The 16,865-nt window shown below is 28.0% G+C and overlaps 1 protein-coding gene across 1 annotated transcript; it reads right to left on the bottom strand.

Moving 5' to 3' along the window:
• Positions 1–91: 91 nt before the first annotated feature.
• On the bottom strand, positions 92–2,524 carry CCM_00381 (uncharacterized protein; the record flags this gene model as incomplete). Its single annotated transcript, XM_006665541.1, has 8 exons — positions 92–532; positions 593–1,492; positions 1,524–1,837; positions 2,052–2,087; positions 2,120–2,217; positions 2,312–2,337; positions 2,387–2,469; positions 2,506–2,524. The coding sequence occupies 8 exons, from the start codon at positions 2,522–2,524 to the stop codon at positions 92–94; spliced, it is 1,917 nt and encodes a 638-aa protein (XP_006665604.1).
• Between the last annotated feature and the right edge of the window lie 14,341 nt (positions 2,525–16,865).

The raw sequence follows: 16,865 nt of genomic DNA, 5'->3' as shown, positions 1-16,865 counted from the left end.
TATATATGCAGGCGTACGCGATCGGTTTTTCCCACTCTCCAGATATACTTTCTGTAGATAAAAAGCCGTATAAGGCACGCACTTGAATGTATCATGCTTCCTCAGCGGTGGTCGGCGGGGTGTCGCTGTGCTGCGGCTTGTCCGGCGGCGGCGTCGACGAGGGCGACGCGTGCGGCACTGGAGCAGTGGCAGTGTCAACCTTGCCAGCCTGCCACTCGAGACGCTCGCGAACCATGTTGGCTTTGCACCAGTAGACGGAGATGACGCCCCAGATGACCATCCAGATGAAGGGAACGGCCCAGCAAATGCCGTACGCGGCCGTAGCAGGGACGGGATGGATGACGGCCACGACGGTGAGGGGAATAGCGATGATGAGAGCGGGAATGCTCCAGAAGATGGACTGGATGTAGAGCATACGGCGGAAACGAGGGCTGGCCTTGTAGCGAGCTGCGAGGGCTTCGCGAAAGGGACGACCGGCACCAGCATTGACAGCGACGACGTCCTCGATGAAGTAGTACACAGGTGGGAGAACCTAGGTGAACATTAGCATTGATTGAATAGGCTGAATGGAATTGGCGGCTCTTGCACATACCTTGCCGCCTTTGGGCGTGGAACTGAGTCGAAAAGGGGCCTTCCAGCCCATTTGATTGTAAAGCAAAATCAGGGACATGACGCCTCCAACGGCCCACAGGATCGCTGGTGCGGGCATGGAGAGCACGCGGAGCCAGACAATATGCGGCACGCTGCCGACGACAAAGAGAGCCGTCACGGCGGTAATGGTTATCACAGACGTGTAGGTGACGACATCAAAGCACCAGCGGCTCTCGGTGCCGAGCGGCCGGTAGAAGCGCTCCTTTTTGATGAGACGCAGGGTGCGGATGGCGAACTCGAGGTAGGTAGGGCCGCCCCAGATGGTGGTGACGATGGCAAAGATGATGTAGCCCTGCACATGGCCGGCGTACCACATGCCGTAGTAGAGGGCAATGGGGAGGGCGCAAGCGTCGACGAAGACGAGAAAGGCAAAGAGGAAGAGGCGCCAGCGGCGCCAGCCATGGTGCCAGGTAAAGGGGAGCTGGGGCAGCAGGCCTGGGTTGTCATCATAGTACTCCTCGAGCGTCTTGGCGCGGCGTTGCCACTCGGCGCGGGTTGCGGCGCGGGAGTCGTAGTAGGCCGTGGCGGACTCGCGCTGGGCGTAGGAGAGGCTGCGGCGCGGGGGTGCGTCGGCGACGGCAGCACCGGAGGCGGGTGAGGTCGTCTTGGTTATGTGACTGGCGGAGAGGGAGGAGGTGTGCTGGAAATCGGTCGGGGGTCGCTTGGGCTTCACGGCGGAGAGTGTGACGGAGCGGCGCGGCGGCCGGTCGGCGCCATTGTCGATGGAAGCGGCTCGCAGGTTCGTGGTCGTACCTGTGGCATTGTATGTTGTTGTTGTTGTGGTCGTCTCGTCGTGGCTCCGGGAATGGAGGATCGGGGCGGGCGGCGGAAAGACCGGAAGCTGCGAGGATGTCGAGGCATCAATGAGAGACGCCGGGGTCGAGCTCGCGTGGACGGAGCTGCCTCGACGAATCTCTGGCATGATGGGGATGGGTTGGAGAAGCAGACGCGAGTGTCTGCCTCAATGGTTGGGGTTTTGCAGGTTGAAGGAGGAACAATTCGAGGTGCGGTGAAAAGAGGTTGGCGTTTGGGGCACAAGCTGGCCGGGATGCCGGAGACGTGGGAGAAGAGAAGAGGACGAGACGGAAGAGTCTAAAACAAGCGAGTGTGACGGGCTGCGGAGAGACGTGTAGCGTCATAAGATGTGCCGACCTGTAAAGAGAGATTCGACAAGGAGAAGCGCAAACTGTTGATTGTTGCGCTTCTAGAATGGCAGTGAACAAGGCATAGTTTCATTCCCGTTTGTCGCGCCAGTTCTTTTCGCCTCCCAAGAAAAGTGTCGGCGTCACGGCAAAACCGGATATTGAAGGCCCCCCTGCTAGGAACTAGTGGCTTCCACACCACTGACAGGCTGGCCTGACCCTCTAAATATCCTCATGCAGGCGCGCTAATGCGCTGACCAAGGCGTTTTGTCGCACGACCCCGGTTATTGAGATCTGTTAATATAATTTCTGTACGAATTACACACATTCATTCCAAAGCCCGGTCGTTGCGAAAACGCCGGCCCCGATTGCTGAGCATGTAACATGCGGGATGCGGGCCCAGTTCACACCATTACACCACACCCTATTAGTATTCATCTGTGTCATGGAATAGCCGGAAATATGCCTTCTAGAACAACGGATGCATCGGGGCTTTCTCCCCGCGGGCTAACTATTACCTTAGTAGTTCAACTCCCGCAGTCGCCTGCTGGCAAGTTCACAGCATTTACCCATTCGCTTCAGCTATGACACACCGCATCACCACTTTTCTCACAAAGATCCGAGACGCCTGCACGAATACATTTCCGCACCTCTTTGGCAGCCAGCAGCAAATCCCCTATCACAATATTTGTATACATAAAGAGACATCTACGAATACGAAAATACGTCATTCTGCGATTAGTTGTTGTCCTCGGTAAAGCTTTTACACTGCTCTACAACTAGCTACTAGAAATGCGCCGTCTTCTGATTATAATATTTAATAATATATAATTAGTTTTATAAACTAGAAAAGTAGGTACCTTTATATATAGTTTATCGAGGTACCAGAAGGACCACAAGATCCAAATTAGTGCCATTCAATAATAATAATATATGTAGCTTGGTATATTTTGTGCCTACTAAGCGAAACTTTGGCGACTGACTGTGTGTGTAACTTTTCAAGTTCGCATACAAACTTTACATCTAGGCATTATTGGTGGTAGAATCCTACCTACGATAAGTATAAGTACTGCCCCGCGCTGCCTGCTAATAGCCTCCGTCCCCTTACAAAACATACCCTCTGGAGGCAGCTCGCACATTTCTACTCCTTCTCTTCTCATTAGCATCCACGCGCCATCATCGATCTCCTATCTAGCATCCATCATTGCGACTTCATTGTCCCAAAGATCGTCTTCGCCAAGTGATGAACTCCGATTCCGCAGAACTATACGGCGTCTCGTCGGACAGGGTTCCGCTGCCAAAGGATGAGCTCCTACGCGTTCTCCGCGGACTCCAGGAGCTCTCTCATTTCAACCGAGCTATGGTGCATTCTGCCACCTCTAAGTGGCTGCTCAACCCTCAGTACCACATGCCTATAGATTTTACCGCTGCCTCGGACCTCCGTCTCGAAGATGCAAACGACGCCTGCAACCGCACATCAGCAGTCTACCTCCTCCGCGATCTCACCAACCCACACCACCCAGACCGAGGATTTTACGAACCGATGTACTATCAACCTGTGCTTTTAATCGGTCAATTATTTCGATATACCTACGACCGATGGTTCCGCCCCTATCGAAGCGAGATTGACCGTGGCCAGTTTCTCACCAAAGTATGCATGCCACCTGCCAGTATCCTTCCGCTCGACACATGCTCCATGACCATGGTAGACTGGGTGAGACAGCTACATTCCAACTTTTGCGAAAGGATCGAGTCTATCAAGTCGAAGGAGACGGCTACGGAGGAACTGTCATCGGAAGAACCATTCTACGTCATGCAGCCCGTATTTTACGCCATCGCTGTCGCCCTTCGGACCTGTACTTATGACATTGACATTGCAAATTTTGGCGATACCCCGGTCCTTATCGTGTGTACTGGGATAGAACGAGGTCTAAGTGCACCGATTGACCTAAGTACGATTGACAAAGAAAACAGACGCGGCGTGGTCACCGATTCGTGCGGTAAAGTAGTGGCCGTGGAGACGGCGCTCAGTGTTCTCATAAATTATATAAGCAGGCTAATATAGACATTAGATAACTAGTTATAACTAAGAGCAATTTTATATAGTAGAGTTAAAGAATAATATATATTAGAACTTATAGCTATTTTTACCTTATTCTTTTTTAACTAAAAGGGGAAAATCCTTTCTTTTTATACCTATTTTCTAACCTAGCTAATTAGCTTAATTATACTTTTTTAATATATCTTTTTATTACTTAATTCTATTAATAATTAGGATTAATTTTTTTAAACCTAACTTTTTTATTTATATACTATTATCTTTTTTTAGCTTTTTATTATAAGTAGGTTTTTAGTTAATTATATATATTATAATCTTTATTTAAATTATAATATACTTTTTAAATAGATTCTTTTTTTTTTACTTATATTACCTTAAAGAAATATTTTAGAATTTAATTAAGAATAGTATTTTTTAATAAATTAATTTTTTATAACTACTTTTATTAAATTAAAAAATATTTAAATTCTTTATATATATAGTTCTTTTTAATCTTATTATAATTAGTTTATTTTCTTTTTCTTTCTATATTTACTAACTTACTTATATTATTTTCCTTAATTATTTAAAAGTAAAATAATAATAACTTTAGTAATATACTACTTTTTAATAATATAATCTTATTATAATATATAAAATAAGGTATTTTTAATAATTATATAAGAGTATTTAAACTACTTTTAATTCTTTAGAAGGCTAGTTTCTTTTCCTTTATTTATTATCTTTAATATACTTTATTTTTATTCTTTCTTTACTACTTATAAAGAAAACTCTAGTTTTAAAGAGGTTCTTAATTTTTAATATACTTTATCTATTTTAAAGTATTTATAAGATATTAGTAACTTAAATTTAATAAAGTAATCTTAGCTTTTAACTCCTATAGAGGTTTAAGAGGTTAATAGTATATTTATTATATTTAATTTTAAAAGTATATACTATTTTTTTTAATTATTTTATTTTTTATTAACTTTTAATCTTAATAATATAGACTTAAATAATATTATTATATTATCCTTTACCTTTTTAGACTTAAATAATATTAATAATTATTCCTTTACCCTTAGTTTAGTTAAGAAAAATACTTAAATATCCTTAAAAACCTAAAAAAAGTTTATAACTATAACTTAAACTACTATATATACTTTTAATAGTCTTTATAAGGTTCTATATATAACCTATATATATTCTTTTATAAGAAACCTTTAAAGTTATAAGTATTATTATATTATAATCCTAATTAATATTACTTTTCCTTATTATAGTAAGCTAATAAGTTATTACTTTAAATATTATATAAAAGGAATTTAGTATTAGGCTATTAAGTTTATACTCTTTTTCTATTCTTTTATTCTTAATTATAATTTAATTAAGTCTTTTAAGAATCTTTTCTTTTTATTATAATACCCTAATATATATAATTTAAATCGAACCTAATTTAATACCTATAATTATAAGGAACCCTAGTAATTAGGGGACTATATACTACTAGCAAAGTTAATACTACTAGTATTAGATATATAATAGCTAAGGATCTATAGTAAGTATAAATTATATAAGATAACTAATTAGCTATAAGGTAAAGAAATACCTAGAGTTAGCTTAAGGAAGAATTAGTTATAAGATTAATAAGACTTATATATAAGTTAAGCCTAAATTAAAACCTTAAGTAAACCTATAGGAATAGAATTAACTTATATAAGTTTTAATTAGTATTTAAATAGTATTTAAACTCTAATTAAAAGGATAAATTATTTTCCTTTTAATTATTATAAAATAAAAAAGATATTTCTTAAAAGGAAAAAGGGGATAAGCTTTAGTTTTAATAAGTAATATAACCTACCTTTTTCTTTCTTTACTTTTTTATTTAATCTAACCTAATCTTTATAATTCTAAAACTTTTATTAAAGAATTATTTAGAAAGAGAATAAAAGCTATTATTAAAAATAAGGCTAAATTATAAAAAAAAAAAGGTATTTTAACTCTTTTATCTTCTTAACCTCTTTTAAGATATTCTCTTACTATATTAATAAGGAAAGATATAATTTAAGAAATTAATAATTTCTTTAAAAAGGCTAGAAATAATATATTCTCTTTACTAAATAAAAAAGAAAAAGAGATCTAGTAATAGATTTATAAGGCTAGGTAGAAAAATATCTTAAAAAAAGAATTTTAACTTTTTAAAACTAAGCTAAATAAAGAAAGTTATTTATTATAAAATAAAAATAATAAAAATAATTACTTTTTTTAAAGTATTTAGATTTAAAATATTACTAAACTACTAAACTAATATAACTTTTAAATCTATAATTAATAGAAAAAGGACTTATAAAAAGCCTTTATAACTAATCTAAAGAAGTTTTATAAAAAATCTTTAAAAATTATTTATATTTAAAAATATATAAACTTAGCTTATTAAGCTAAATAAAACTAATACTTAAATAAGCTATTATTAATTAAGTAAGAAGAATATAATAATAATTAAGACTATTTTATAAAATAAAATAAAGTCTTATTAAAAGACTTTATTAACCTAAAAATAAATATAGTTATTATTTTTAAGTTTATTAAATAAAGGCTAAGCTAATACTTTATAGATTTTTATCTATATTTAGATTTACTAAAGAAAAAGGTATTAATACTTCTAGAAGTTAAGAAAGTTTAATAATATCTTATAAAATTATAAGAATAGTTATAAAAAAAATTATTAACTATATAAGTAAAAACTTAAAAACTAGGGAAGAAGTAATATTAACTATAACCTAATACTAAAAAAGTAATATATTAAAATAAAGACTTTTAGACTAAGAATTAAAAAAAGGTATTAATAAGAAGTATAAACTAAACTATAAGAATAACTAATAGGATTAAGATAAACTAAAGCTAGATTACTAAAGAAGACTACCTATACCTTATTAAAAAAGAAAGTTTCCCTTATCTTAAAGAAAGAAAGAAATTATTTACTATAAGTATAATAAACCTAGATATATAATACCTAAATACCTTAAATATAAAAATATTAATAAGTTAAACTTAGGAAAAGGAAACTAGATAATATAATTAGTTTTTTTATTATTTTAGTCTATATTAACCTTTTAGAACTAAAAATATAGAGCTTAGAAAAAGAGCTATAATTAAAGTTTAAAATAGGCTTAATATAAAAAGAACCTATATAAAAAGAAATAATAGCTAAACCTTTCTATATAATAAGTATTTTAGCTAATTAGATAAATACTATTTAGGTTATTTTAAATATAAAGGTAGTTATAAATCTAATTAGTATTAAGTTAGTTTTATAACTTAATATTTAAAAATTAAAAGTAAAACTACTAAGAATTAAAATAATAGAAAAGGCTTAACTCTAAATAAATAAACTTTATAAAGTACTAATTACTTTAATAGATTCTAGAAATATTATAAGAATTATTATAGTTTAATATTCCTTATTTTAAGATTTAGATTAAAAAGACTATTAGCTTTTAATTAAAATATTAAGTTTAAAAAACTATAATATCTTTATTAATCTAGTTTAATAGTTATAATTCTTTAAAACTTAAAATATATAAATTATATTAAATAAGCCTTAGTAGTTTAAAAAATAACTATAAACTATTATAGTAGTTTTTATAATAATTAACTTACCTAAACTACTATTACTTTTAAAAGATAAAAAGGAATTAAAGCTAGTACTTTATATAATCTCTTTAAAACTATAGAATTACTTTAATATATTTAATAACTTTAAGGCTAGAATTATCCCTAAGTTTAAAGATTCTAACTATACTATTAATATAGTAAAAGGATAAATATTACCTTATAGTCTTATTTACCCCCTTTCTTTAAAAAAACTTAAGACCTTATAGGAGTTTATTAATAAAACTTTAAAGAAAGGGTAGATTTACCCTTTAATAAGCCTTACTAGATCTTCTATATTATTTATCTTTAAAAAAGATAAAAGCCTTTAACTTTATATTAATTATTAAAGTTTAAATAAGGTTATTTAAAAAAACTAATACTTATTACTTTTAATTATTAAGATTTTAAACTAAATCTTTAAAACTAAATACTTTTTAAAAATTAATATTAAAAATATATATTATTATATTTATATTAAGAAAAGTAATAAATAAAAAACTATATTTAATAGTTATTATAAGTATTATAAGTTCTTAGTAATACTATTTAAATTAATTAATATACTAATAATATTCTAAAGTTATATTTACTAAGTAGTAAGTAAACTACTAGATTATATCTATATTATCTATCTTAATAATATCTTAATTTTCTTAAGAATTAAAAAAGAATATATTAAATATTTAAAATTAATTCTAAAGAAACTATATACTATAAAACTATATATTAAGTTCTTAAAATATAAATTCTACTAGTTAGAAGTTAAGTTCTTAGGATTTTTACTTTTAAAATAGGGAATCTAAATAAATCCTATAAAAGTAAAGATAATTTAAAAGTAGCTTAAAATAAAGATATTTTAAGAAATTTAAGTATTTTTAAGATTTTATAATTTCTATTAATAATTTATTAACTAATATTTAGCTATAATCCTCTTACTTATAAGTTATTTAAAAGGTATAATAAATAGGAAAAAACCTAGAAAAGTAAATATAGGTAAAGCTAATTAAAAGGTATTCTAATAGCTTAAAGAAGTATTTTAATATATACTACTATTAAAAAACTATAAGGTTAGAAAACTAGTTTAACTTAAGACTAATATATTTAAAGATATAGTATTAAGGATAGTATCTTAAATAAATAAAGAAAGGAAATACTATTTTTTTACTTTTTAGTCTTAAAAACTAATAAATATAAAATAAAATTATACTATTAAAAACTAAGAAATACTAATAATTATAAAGAGTTTTAAGTATTAATAATAATACCTTAATAAAACTAATATACTAATAAAAGTTTTAATAAACTATTTAAATCTTTAAATATTTATAAATACTTTATAACTTAATAATAAATAAGCTAAATAGTATATATTTTTAATACTATTTAGCTTTATAATAAAGTATTATATAAGGAAAGGTAATCTAACTAATACCTTAAGTTATTAACCTAACTATATTTTAAAAGATAGCCTAGATATAAGTCTAATAAATAATCTTAAAAAAAAGATAGTATTTATTATTATAATTAATACCTAAGCTATAAAGGGCTAAATAAAACTAGTCTAACTTAAAAATAGAAAGGATATAGAAAATCTAGATAGTATACTAATAATAAGTAATATACCTATAGGTTAAATATAAGGTATAGCCTTATAAGATTTAAACCTAATTTAATAGAAATTTAATAGGCTAAGTATAGAAGTATTTACTATAGTTATAAATATATATTATTATAAAATAAAGGAAATAGATTTAAAAGTATCTATTTTTAAAGCCTAAAAAGTAAACTAAATATACTAATAATATTTCTAAGAAATTTAGTAAAGAAAAGGCTAGTAAGTTAAGAGTAATTTACTATTATACTATAAAGATAGGATTTATATTCTTAAGAATATAGAACTTATTAATAGGCTATTATAATTATACTATAATAATCTATTTATAAGATATTTTAATATAAATAAAATAAGTAATATTCTTTAATAAAACTTTTATTAGAAATATATAAATTATAATATAGAAAACTATATTACTATATATACTATTTATTAGCTAATAGTAATAAAGTAATATAAACTATATAGTATACTTATATTATTACTAATACTAAGTTAACTATAAGTAAAGTTAAGTATAGATTTTATTACTAGCTTATTATTAGTTTATTTTAAGAATAAAGAGAAGGACTTTATTCTTATTATTATTAACTATTATATAAAATATTTACTTTTCTTTATAGTCTTTTATATAATAAAGGCTACTAACCTAGTAGATTTATTCTATATATAGGTAGAATTAATATTTAGTACTTTAAATAGTATTATCTTAGATTATAGTATATTATTTACTAGTAACTTCTAGGTAGAACTATACTATATAATATATATTTATTAATAATTATTTATTACTTTCTATTTTTAAATAAATAAATAAATAGAATAAATAAATTAAATATTAAAGTATTACTTATATTACTTCTTAATAAAAATATAATATAATTAACTAAGGCTATTATATATAGTTTAGTATATATATAATAATATAGTAAATACTATAATTAAGAATAGTCTAGCTTTTTTACTTATAGGTTTTTATCTTAAGATATATATATAAGTTAAAGTTAACTTACCTAGGAAAGGATTATTAGAACCTAGAACCTAAATCTAAAAACTATAAAAAGTATAAAATAAAATAACTTAATATTAAGAAGTAGTAATAGTATACTAGAACTAATATTATAATATAAAGTACTAGCTACTAGAATTTAAGAAAAGAGATTTAGTTATACTCTTTATAAAGAACTTTTAGATTAAAGCTATTTAAAAAAAGCTAGCCTTATACTAAATTAGACTATTATATATATTAAATAAAATAGGTTTATAAATATACTAGCTTATAATACCTAGATAATATAAATATCTATATAATATATTTTATATTAGCTTATTAAAGCCTTAAAAAGGGGGTAATACTAAATTACTATTAATATTAGACTTTAAAGATCTTAAAGATAAGTAGGAAGTAAAGAATATTATAGATAGCTATAAGTAAGGAAAGATCTAATTATTCCTAATTAAGTAGAAAGGATAGCCTATTAAATATAATAAATAGGTATAAGAAGAAAATATAGCTAATATATAGGTAAGTATTAAAGAATATAAGACTTAAAATAGTCTTAAGAATATACCTAAAGGAAGAGGATATCTAAAGAAAAGGTTATATTAATAACTACTAAAAGGATAAAGAACTTTTATAAAATAGTACTAGTTATATAATAAAATAATAAAAAAAAAAGAATAAATAGAAGTCTTAAATTATATCCTACTTATTATAGGGAAATATTATAAACACTAGGTATACTTACCTTAAATTCTATAGCTTATAAGGGAAAAGAATAGGATAAGATATATAAGTATTAGGTTTAAAAAGATACCTTAGTATTAAGCTAAGGATTATAGCTATTATTAATAATAGGCAGCTTAGAAGCTAGAAGAACAATCTCTTATTACCTAGTATATCTAGTACTTACCTATACTATATAACTAGATAGAAGTTATATAATATAATAACTTTACCTCTTACCCTATATATACCCTATTAGTATTAATAGGTTATAAGCCTAGTAGTACTTATATTATAAAAGCTACTAATAAAATAAAGGAAAGTATTAATTTCTTACTAAATTTACCTACTATCTATATAAGCTAATATTTACTATAAAACTTAAGAAATTTATAACTCCTTATATATAGAAAGAGGAAAGACCCTAAACTCTAGCTAATCTAGAGTATATCTAATAAGTCTATTTACTATAAAAATTCTATATAAAGAAAAAGAAATTCTACTACTATACCCTACCTAGTAATTTATATATAGACTCTATATACTTATTTTATATATATTATAATATAAATTTACCTAGTATAATTATAACCCCTAAATAGATATACTTATTAGATTATTTATTATAATCTATAGTCTTAAATATACCTATTAGATTACTTACTATAATCTATAGTCTTAACTATTATAAAAGGTATATAGTAACTACTTACTTAGTAAGAAGAATTCCCTATTACTTACTTAAATACTTCTTACCTTTAAATAAATATAAAATACTTAGTTTAAAAAGAAAGACTATATACTTAGCCTATTATCCTCCTTATTATCTTAAAGTTCTACTCCCTTAGTAGGTAGTACTATTAGTAACTTAACTCCTATATATAAGTTAAGATCTTCTTATAACCTTATTACCTACTTTATTATCTAGTACTATATTCTTAATATTAAAAGAGGTACTAAATATCCTAAAGCTTAAATCTAAAAGTAGCTAGGTGTTACGCTAGTAGGCGCTATAGCGGATATAATTGGCTAAGTATAGCGGATGTTTAGTAAGATATACTATATATAAAGGTGTATAGTAGATATTTATACTATATATAGTTATATATAGTAGCTAGTTATACTATATAGTGTATATATATAGTAGTTATACTATATAATAGTATATAAAGAAGTCTTAGTACTTATAGCCTTAATATAGAGTGCTATAGGGGCTACTATAGTAGGTAACTAAGCTAATAAAGCTAGACTACTATAAAGGTGCTATTACCTCCTATAGGTGCAAAGTAACTACCTATAAGCTATTAACTACTAATATATATAACTACTAATTATCCCTTTATTCTTATAATTTCCTAATAATACTTAAGGTATTACCTATTTATATATTTAACTATAGCCTCTCCCTTCTATAGTTTATTTTATTAGTTAATTAAGAATTATTATTATATAACTATTCCTATAGAGTACCTCTATAGGCACTCTATACCTATAATCTTATAACTATTACCTACTTAGAATAGTAATCTTAATACTAATTAGTAATTACCTTTACCTTAATTATAGATTTCTAATAGAATACCTATCCCCTTTATACCTTTATAGCCTTATAACCTTCTAGAACTATCTATTTTATTAATTATAATATCTAGTATAACTACTAGAAAGCCTAATATATTACCTAGTATACCTAGTAACTTAACTAATAAAAAACCTCTAATTAAGTCTTTAATATAGTTTTATATAATAACCCCTAAGATCTTAAGCTACCTATTAGCTATAATCCCTAATAAGATACTTAAAAGCCTTACCTATTTTACCTATCTTCTCCTAGTTAACTAGAAATTATTCTAACTATACTTTTTTACCTAGAGTATTAAAGAAGCTACTAACCTTAATTAATAGACTACTATAGTAATTATTTTCTATACCTTTATATATAATACCTACTATAAATAATTTAGTAGCTACCTCTAGAAGTACCTTTATAAGGATTTTACCTATTAGACTAAAGTTAACTAGAAAATAGTTAATAAAAAGGTTCTTTATAAGTTTAAAGACTATCTTAATAGTACTAGAGTTACTCTATATACTAATAAAGAATAGTAGATTACTAAAACTATCTAGAAGACTATCTCTAGTAAATATATTAGTTATAAAAGTAATTACCTTTTTCCTTCTCTAGAAGAAAGACCCCTTATAATATAGCCTAATTAACTTTTAATAAAACTATTTACTATTAAATTAAAATCTATAAAAAAGCTATTATTTAGTTTCCTTCTAGCTAATAAACCTTTAAAACTAGCTAATAATAAAGAGAAGGATACCTATAGCCTTTTCTATTTAGATAATAATAACTTACTCTAAATAGCCTAAGTATTAATACCTTAGTATATACTATTACTAGAACTACCTTAGGAAATACTAAAGGAAGACCTATATAGTATAGAAAATACCCTACCTAAACCTATAAGGATTTACTAAAACCCCTATATAACTAGACTTCTTCTAGTACCTAATACCCCCTAGGTGCCTAACTTACTTATAGTAATTAACACCCCTATACCTCCTAATACCTTATAGAACTCTAACTATAATAAGTATACTTAGCCCTCTATACTATAACTACGCTAAGGGAACTCTACCTACTAGTATTATAAAAAGTAGGCTACCTAATAACCCCTTAAATATAAGGTATTATTACTACCCCTATTAAGACTACCTATACCCCTATTATAGCTATTATAAAGATTACTATAGTTATTATATTAATAGGGAGTACTACTACTACCCTTAAGACTACTACTACTACCTTTATTACTATTATACTACTCTAGTAATAAAAAGTATAAATAGCCTAAAAATAAACCCCTTAGGCTACTTATAATAGACTTAAATATACTAAAGTAGATTAATAGTATTACTAAAGGGTACTAAGAGGCTAATAAGTATAGTAGAAAGAGGTATAACTTCTTTTATACCTAGATATATAACTTTATTAACTATTATAATTAAGCCTAGCTTCTAAAAGAGGCTTTACTATATATATTCTTACTAATACTTACTAGAAGAGCCTTAAAGTACTATATCTAGGTAATTATAAACTACTAAATAACCTATAGTAAGATAATTAAGGTAATCTATAACTAATTTAAGCCCTTATTAACCTAAGACCTTTATATAGATAAATAGAGGTACCTTTTACTAGATAAGCTAATAAAGAAGTACCCTATAAAGTCTACTATTAACTACCTTAAGTTACTAGTTAATAAAATCTAGGTTCTATATTAAAGACTATTTTCTATACTAGAAGGTATAACTATACTTATTAAGACTTAAAATATACTAAAGAGTACTATATATAGTAATAAAGCCTATACTATAGCCCTTATATAGCCCCTAGAATACTATAAAGACCTAATTTTAATACTTTAATAATTAATCTATATATATAAGTAAACCTATCTAAAGCGCTAGAACTTCTATATTAATAGGTAGTTCTATAATACCTAAATCCTTCTAAAGAAATAACCTAGTAGCTTAAATAACGCCTTAAAGTACTATTTTATATACTAAAAAAAAGGCTACTAGTTAATAAACTATACTAAAAAGGAATAGAAAGGCGCTTATAATACCTAGGATGCCTATAAGATCTACTAGAAGCCCCTAAGTAATAAAAAATATTAGGCTTTTTTAGTAGTCTTTAAGGAAGCTTTAGAAGAGATACTACTAGTTTAGGATAAGGTTAATACCTATATTACTACTTTATTCTTTAATAAAGATAACTCTTTAGTAGATAAATAAGAAGATATATAAGTATTCTTTTTAAAAGTTACTAAAGTTTTTATTATAGTAAAGAACTAATCCCCTAAAAAGATTATATATTTCCTTATTAATACCTCTATTAAATATACTATTTATACTAAAGATCTATTCTAAAGTATTTTTAATATCTTTAGCTATAAGGAATAGTATATAAAGGATATTTTTAGAGGGATCCTCCTTAATATAAGCACTACTAGTACTTCTAACACTAGTATAGTATAAGTAAAGGTATTAATAAGACTAATTCTAAGCCTCTAGGTTATAGAATTAGCTTTTACTATAATAGTATACTTTAATATTAGCTTTATAACCTCTATTAGTAAGATTATAGTGCCTATAGTACTTAAAGTAATTATATTCTAGGTACTATTAACTACTATACTATTCCTACTTTCTATTAAGGATATAGATATACTAAGGATTTAGCTAGATAATATTAATAATATACTCTACTAAGGATAGCTAAAGGTCCCTATTATAAAACGCTAGGGATACTTATAGTAGATACTATATACTATTAAAGCTGCTACTTTCTACCTAATAGAAGGAGAACTCTAGTATTTATACTATTACTTTAGGCACCCTTTAGTAGCCTACCTTAGCTAGATACTAGAATATATAGAAGAGGAATTTAGTAAAGAAGTACTAAACTACCTAATAGCTACCTATAAGTAGTATTAGCTATATACTAAGTCCCCTAGATAGTTCTAATTTACCTTAAAGGATAAGTATAAATTTAACTATAAAATACTAGCTAATATAATATATTTTAATAATTAATAACCTATCCTATATATATTAGATACTACTACCTCCTTCTAGGTAGCTTAATTCTTTTATAGAAGTATAGGAAGCCCCCTAAAGAGCGCTAAAAGCCTCTAGGATATACTCTAGTATTATTAGATTAATATATACCTTAGACCCCTTAAATAGATTATCTATAACACTAGAAGTAACTTTTTATTAACTAAATTCTATAAATATATAAAGAAACTAGATATTTAAGTATACCTAGTACCTATAGATATTGTAACCAATAGGGTATATATAGAGTAAGAGGTAAAGTTATTATATTATATAACTTCTATCTAGTTATATAGTATAGGTAAGTACTAGATATACTAGGTAATAGGAGATTATTCTTCTAGCTTTAAAGCTACCTATTATTACTTCTACTTAATCTATATTAACTAAGAAAAATAACTAGAAATAACTATAAGGAATAAAATAATAACTATAAAGAATAAAATAATAACTATAAAGAATAAAATAATAACTATAAAGAAAAGTAGTAACTACTATAGCCACTATAATATACTATAATAGTAGCCTAATTCTCCTACTTACTAATAAGTATAATAGTACCTATTAGTATACCTAAATTACCTTTTTCTTCTAAGTATAGGGTAGCTTATAGTTATACTAGGTATAGGGTAGTTTATAGTTATATTAGGTATAGGGTAGCTTACTACTATATAGGGGACCTTATTACTATATAGGGGGCTTTATAACTATTATATTTTTTACTTTTTACTTATAAGGTAATTTAACTTAAAAACCTATATAAATGAATTTTATAAAAAATAAAAGTTATACTATAAATTATATTTAGTAGGGACACCTTATCCTAAAGGCTATAGGATATATAAGGGACTACTAGCTAAAGTATACTAAGTACTATACTAATACTAAGTATACTATAGTAATACTATACTAGTATTAAGTATACTATACTAGTACTATACTAGTACTATACTAATACTAAGTATACTATACTAGTACTATACTAGTACTAAGTATACTAATTAACTATAATAGTCTTAAGAGTAATAGAATAGTAATAGACTTATAAAGGCTTAAGCTTTTATAAGATTATAGCTATAAGGAAGCCTTAGTAGCTATAAGACTTATAAAGCCTTATAACTTATAGCTATAGGAGGCTTATTATAATACCTTTAAAAGGTAATACCTTAAAGGCTTAATACTAATTAACCTATAATAGTCTTAAAAGTAATAAAATAGTAATAGGCTATAAGGAAGCCTTAATAGCTATAAAACCTATAGAGCTTTATAACTTATAACTATAAAAGGCTTATTATAATACCTTTAAAAGGTAATACCTTAAAGGCTTAGTACTAGTTAGCCTATAATAGTCTTAAAAATAATAAAATAGTAGTAAGCTATAGAGGGAGCCTTAATAGCTATAAGACCTAT

Source organism: Cordyceps militaris, assembly GCF_000225605.1.
Source record: "Cordyceps militaris CM01 unplaced genomic scaffold CCM_S00001, whole genome shotgun sequence".
Taxonomy (NCBI): Eukaryota; Fungi; Ascomycota; class Sordariomycetes; order Hypocreales; family Cordycipitaceae; genus Cordyceps; species Cordyceps militaris.
This window is presented reverse-complemented; position numbering and strand designations above follow the sequence as displayed.